Source organism: Nicrophorus vespilloides, unplaced genomic scaffold (assembly GCF_001412225.1).
Source record: "Nicrophorus vespilloides isolate i.1.1-1 unplaced genomic scaffold, Nicve_v1.0, whole genome shotgun sequence".
In the NCBI taxonomy this organism is placed as follows: domain Eukaryota; kingdom Metazoa; phylum Arthropoda; class Insecta; order Coleoptera; family Silphidae; genus Nicrophorus; species Nicrophorus vespilloides.
Genome location: NW_017097500.1, coordinates 143,018 through 149,293, shown reverse-complemented (window position 1 = coordinate 149,293; position 6,276 = coordinate 143,018). Strand labels below are relative to the sequence as shown.

Here is a 6,276-nt window from a genome sequence, read left to right as displayed (position 1 = left end):
ATAAAACTGGTAACAAATTCAAATATATAAAAGAAAAGAAAACAAACAAATAATATAAATACTTTGTGTTTAGTTTGACTAAATCTAGAAAGGACCTTCAGCGTGAAATCCCTCGTGAGGATGCGAATCGTAATGGACTAATTTTAATTTGCCGTGCGTATCGAAATAGCCGTAATGCCCTTTAACGTAACCATCTTTATCTCGCTGCTCGTACCTAAATTGGCGATTATGCCTAAAAAAATGAATACATAATTTGAGAATTAAATTCTAAATTAAACATAAAACGAGTTAGTGAAAGTTAACGGAAATGATTCGAAAATATTAATGAGTTGTTATGAGTGTAAATGAGTGTTTACCCTTTTCCGGTATCATAGCCCCATTTGTACGATTTTGGGCCATCATGACCGTGTATTTGAAACTCTACACGTTGCCCTTTAGAAGGTTCAGCAAAGTTTAATGAAGATGAAGATGAAGAAGATGCGGATGAAATTGGTTCTTTTACCTCTTTCACCAGCCTCTGATTTTGGGCTTTTTCATAATTGTAATTCTTCTTGTCCTCTGACTTGGGATTGTACAAGATTTCTGAAAGGATATTCGCCGAAGGTTTTTCGGTGTCGTAGTAATAGATGGGATCATTGTTCGGATTCCAAGCGGTTTCGCTGGGTGGTGTTAAGGTCAACGAAATATCTTTCTGCTTGGAAAGAATTTCTTCGTCCTTGGGTTTTGCTAATAAAGGCTTAATTTTTTCTACGACGTCCTTGTTGTATTTTTTTGGATAAACGTTCGTCGCAGTGTTTTCCTCTGTCCCATAATAGAGATTAGGATCTTTGTTTGGATTCCAGGCTTCTGCGTTAGGAGGTGCTAACTCGTCACCATCTTCTCCTTCGTTAGGGATAGGTAGGTAACTATCGAAGACAGGCGGATCCTCCTCTTTGGGCAACTGAAGTTTAGCGGAAAGCACGTATTCCGGTGTTTGAAGATCTTTGGATGGTACACGGTGAGCGAGGGCGGACATGCACACCGCCAATAAAAATAGCTGACAAAAGAAAATATATAATTTTTTAAAGTTTATCTTGCTTTCACTTGAACGGAAAGAAATGAAATGCATTTCTTTCCATTTATTACTGGAGTAAAGTCTACTTTCTCTCTAATTGGTTCAATAGACATACGTATATGAAAATTATGAATCTCTTAAAAAGTGAAATGAAGTTATTACATGTTTAACTTACGGATTTAACAACGATCATTTTAGACTTTGCTACGCGAAGAACTCTTTTGCAGTTTTGGTTTTACTTTCGTCCGCGCTCGACATTTATAGTTTCTTCAGCATTTCTCTCCCCCATTCCAACTCAATACGTCACACTATGATAGACAATCTTTATTGTTCAGAAGAAGCTAACAAATCACGCGGCTTAATTCACCTCCACTCTTTCATTATTATTTTTTTTTTGTATTATTATTATTTTGTTCAAACGATTTGTTGTTGTTGCTGTTTCTTTCTTCTGTTCTGTTGTGATTACATTTAACTTCTGATGATGTGCGCGAGTGCATTGTGTACGAGTAAGGAGTGTGTTTTATTATTTACAATGTCAAGCTAATTACGTAGTCTCTGACCAAACTTCCTCCTTCATACGGCGCAGTTTATTTCCAACTATGTAAGATCATTCATTACATTATGCATTTTCTTTGTGCCCATTAATTAATACAAATAGAGAAAAACTGATTTGGCATTGCCATAAAACATCGTACTTTAAACCGAATGGAAATGCTGTAATCATGCACCTTGTGGATTAAGCCGTATGTTTTTCACTCTTTGTTTCCGAGACCGAAATTAAAAAGTCCGCTTTTCGTTCTAAAAATAACAACGTAATTTCTATGTCTATGACTTTCGCTTTTATCCAAAAGAAATTTGCGGTCGCAGACCATTTACTAAATCAATTCTGCACTATTCATCTGGAATACATTATATCATATGAGTTATTGATACATATCGGATGCTAATTTATTTACTTTCTTCTATTCAAACAACAACAAAACAAATTTATAATAGAGTATTAACCTTTTGATTTCTAGTTGTAAATAATTATATTCATTCAAATGTCATACGCATAAATTGCATAACTATTAAATATATTATAGAATTTTATTAAATTTAGTCCATTTACATAGTAAAACGAAAGAAATAAGATATTAAAATTCAGTCATTCCAATAAAATCATTAATAAATCGATTATTTATTAAAATAATTTCATTCAAATTATTAATAGAAATCTATGATTTAAAATTTCCTGTTTCAAATTGAAACTTCTTTTTTTCTATGTTATAAATATACAAATATATATTCTTTACAGTAGAAAGTGCTAGACATTATTATGTCATTTCGTATCAAATTTAGCGATTTTTTTTTATTTCTAAATTAGTCACTCAAGATATTCCAGATTTGTGGATTATAACTTATGTAAAATCATCTCGGAAGCATACGTTACATCATAGCAAAAAAAAAGGTCATCGCAAATATTTAAATTTGTGTTTAGACCATAACAATTATATAACTTTATAGAATATATTGTATTCAAATTGAAAAAGATGTAACTATTAAATGTTTTCAATGAGTTATTTTGTTGTGTCCAACCACTTTATTATTAATTATCGATATAAATGTTAATAAGTACTATGTGTACTCTGTATCAATAAGAACAATCTTATGGAAAGTTTACACGAACATCAAACAGGCTTATTGCACTTGTAAACATCTGCATAGGACAATAAAACCCTTTTGGAGAAACTCTTCGGTTTCTCATACTTTGCTACAACCCTCGAACACATCACCAAGATATAAGTAGGTTCGTTGGAAAGGTGAGACATTCAGCTTTCATACAAGTGATCTATGATGCAATTGTCTTAATGGGTTGTCGAGCAATTCACGAAAGACTGAAAATCTAACCTAACCAGCCTAACCTAATTTCTGCAGCTCATAGCAGGCGACTCCATGATAGTACGAAGATCTAAGTAGGCTCGTTCGAAAGGTGAGACATTCAGCTTTCATACAAGTGATACATGATGTAATTATCTTAAGGGGTTGTCGAGGAATTCATGAAAGACTGAAAATCTAACCTAACCTAATTTCTGCAGCTCATAGCTGGCGATTCTTACAGTTAGTAAGGAAGGGTTGTTACCAGTTGGGCAGTTAACTATAAAAACTATGCCACCCACAATTAACCTCCACAAACAATTGTAAGATTTGTCACCCTTTGGATCTTACCGACAGCGACTTTGATGTACATGCAGAAAAAAGTTGTTTTTATTTTTTTATTATTGATACAAATATATATTACAAAATATTGCAAAGTAGAATAATATTGATTGCGATATTTCCAAACTATTAAGTAAATTTATAAGTGTAAAATTTAATTAGAATCAAAGGAGAAATGTTGTTTTAATTAAAACTTGAAAATGTTTTTCGACAATAACTAAACTTGTCTTTTAATTAGCAATCATTAATTTTACTATTTACTGTTAACGAAAAAAATAATAATTAGCTATTGTTCTCATTCTGCGCATTTTTCTTTAAATAATTATATATCTGAACATAACATCTACGAAATACGTATATATAAATTTTATAAGCAATTACGCATTTCTCAGTGTGAATTATATTTGTACAAATTCGTACCACACGAAGAACAAAGAATATACGTTTTGAATCAATTCCTCTCGGATATGAAAAAGCAATTAGAAAAAAAGTTAGAAGCTTATTACGGTTTTTAAAGTATCAAAAGAACGCATTTGCCAATGAGTTTAGTCAACTGAAGCAAACGTCCACTTTCTATGAATATGCTCCTTTTTTTTTTACCAAAGTGAAAAACGTTAAAGAATTGTACAAAAACAACAGAATTAAATTCCAGTGTTAAGTAAACAAGTTCATTTACTTCGTTCGATGTGTATTTATGAACTACGTAATAGAATTGAGAGAAAGAAAGAAAAAGTTGATAGTACTTGAGGAAATATATATTTTTTTTAAATCACTAAACTTCCTTATTCAAATATCAAGGATGTTCACGATCGCGATTCAAATTTCAAATGTAATTAGTTTATTATTCAATTATATTTACTATTTTGTTGCTTCTTTTCTTTTCGAGTTTGCAGCTTTGCGTGTAATTACGCAAACAAACATATACTAAAGATTAAGCCAAGGTTAATAACAATAAACGGATACAAGTGTATAATGCAAAAACTATATTTTAAACGATCGAATATAACAAATATCATTTCTTATTTTGGAAAAAGAACGTCGAATGGATAACCATCCATTATGTTCTTTACTGGATTTCTGACGATCGCTTTGATTGCATCAACAATGATCGGCCTCAGTTCGTTATAAAGATCGTGAATGTTTTCATTGATAACTTTGTTTGTGTTATCAGTGAGCGCCTGATCTTTGAACAAATTACTTAAATTAAAGTTTAAAGTTTTAATATCCACTGTTAACTCGGTTATTTCTGTTTTCAAGTATTCTTTTCCATTGTTTTCGATGACTTCCGAATCAAGTTTGGCGACCACATTAACGTCAGCTAGAAAATTATGAAATATTACAAAACGAAAAAAATAAACATAATGTATATTAATAAACTTACTCAAGTTAGTTGTCATTATTCCATTACTATCCAGTTTAATTAACAAAACTTGTCCTGTTCCTTTGTAATCGGCATGGAAATATAAGTCAGGCAGAAAGATATGTAATTCCACGTCCTTTTTGTCGGTGTCGATTAAGACTTTAGTTACTTTTGCGTTGATTACCCCATACACTTTAACATTTGTCAACTGAGCGTCCAAATTTAGAGATGTTCCATTTCCATAATTGATATTTAATTTATCAATTACCACCGGATCTATAGCCCTCAACTTCATCTCTGGGATACCATTTCCTAAACGCGATACGATATCATTGAAGGAATCTTTGAAACATTCGTTTAAAGTAACCGGATCCCATTTGCAGATCTTCACGAAATCAGCTGAAAGATCGAGAAAATCAGACAATATTGAAAATTATATTTTTTATAACTCACGCAGCTTCTTCTCTGCATTTGCAGTGGCGACGATCAGGACCAAATAGATTACTTTAAGCAACATGTTGGATACTTCAATATACTTGCAAAATGCATCCCCTTTATATATAATTCGCTTTATTGGTGGGGACCGTCCGAAACTGGTTTAAGATATCTCAAAATTTGGCAATCTAATGATTGAAAAACAAGTATTTGAAAGCAAGTAGAATTATTTAGAATTTTAATTGCTACTTTAATTGATTCCATTGTATTATATTATTTTGTTAAGCATCTCGATTTCCTTGGAATTCCGTGTCATATTCGTTTTGTTTTTTTGACGTTAACGTTATTTTGTAATGAGTTTTTGTACCAAACGGTTTTCATTTTAAAGTTATCGATAAATTACTAAAAAAATGGGCGACGGCCCCAGTAGAAGAAACACTCCGCGCAAAGTAAGTTATATTAATAATTTTATTTAACTGTATAGTATTAATTATCTATGCACTGACCAGAGTACGTTAAGGACGAGATCACGAAGCATAAAATACACCCACAAGAATCCATACATCAATTTTCTAATCGAATACAAATCTGTAAGTTTTTTCTTTCTTCATACTTTTTTTATTAAAACAATTCATTATCACAACAAAATGTAACATATATTTTATAACGTGTAGCTACCAGAAAATAAATCGAAAAACGTAAGGGAAGTATTCAAATGTGCTGGAAGTAAATGGAAGTTGTTAAGTGATCGCGAAAAGTCCCCTTATGTGAAGGCAGCTTTGGCGATCCGCAATAAATTGAATAGGGATAAGAAACATAGTGAACCAAATAAAAGAGAACCACACGGAAAAGTGAGTACAGCGATAATAGTTATAGAATGGTATTGGATTTGAAAAATGATTTCAGCAACCTATGAATGAACCTTTGATGCCACCGAGAACCAAAGAACAAGCTTGTCCAAAATGCGGAGAGAGACATAGCGGAAAATGCTACAGACGCCGGGATGTGTGGAAATTGAAAAAGACTGAAAGTTCAAATTCGAGTAAAACTAGTGCTGTCTCAGAGGAAACAGGTAATGACATTGTATAAATGCGATTCGTGTGAAAAATATTGATTGTTGTGTTGCAGATAGTGTAACAACACCATCAGGAGTTACAAAGACCAGAACTACATTATTCGATTCCGTTTCGTCAGTAACTACATTTTAATATTTATTTTTGAAACAACA

At 32.1% G+C, this 6,276-nt stretch overlaps 3 protein-coding genes across 3 annotated transcripts; 1 reads left to right on the top strand and 2 right to left on the bottom strand.

Annotated features, from left to right (window-relative positions):
- Positions 1–1,336, bottom strand: LOC108560275. The gene is made up of 3 exons (XM_017917749.1): positions 1,230–1,336; positions 503–1,036; positions 1–232 (listed from the first exon to the last, which is right to left on the bottom strand). Exons 1-3 carry the CDS (start codon positions 1,245–1,247, stop codon positions 227–229), a joined length of 558 nt encoding a protein of 185 aa, XP_017773238.1. The 5' UTR covers positions 1,248–1,336; the 3' UTR covers positions 1–226.
- Positions 1,337–1,592: 256 nt separating this feature from the next.
- LOC108560276 lies at positions 1,593–6,276 on the top strand. The gene is made up of 6 exons (XM_017917750.1): positions 1,593–1,655; positions 5,335–5,497; positions 5,558–5,638; positions 5,723–5,899; positions 5,955–6,120; positions 6,177–6,276. The coding sequence occupies exons 2-6, from the start codon at positions 5,459–5,461 to the stop codon at positions 6,254–6,256; spliced, it is 543 nt and encodes a 180-aa protein (XP_017773239.1). The 5' UTR covers positions 1,593–1,655; positions 5,335–5,458; the 3' UTR covers positions 6,257–6,276.
- Positions 3,562–5,258, bottom strand: LOC108560274 (protein takeout-like). Its single transcript, XM_017917748.1, has 2 exons — positions 4,635–5,258; positions 3,562–4,571 (listed from the first exon to the last, which is right to left on the bottom strand). Exons 1-2 carry the CDS (start codon positions 4,906–4,908, stop codon positions 4,273–4,275), a joined length of 573 nt encoding a protein of 190 aa, XP_017773237.1. The 5' UTR covers positions 4,909–5,258; the 3' UTR covers positions 3,562–4,272.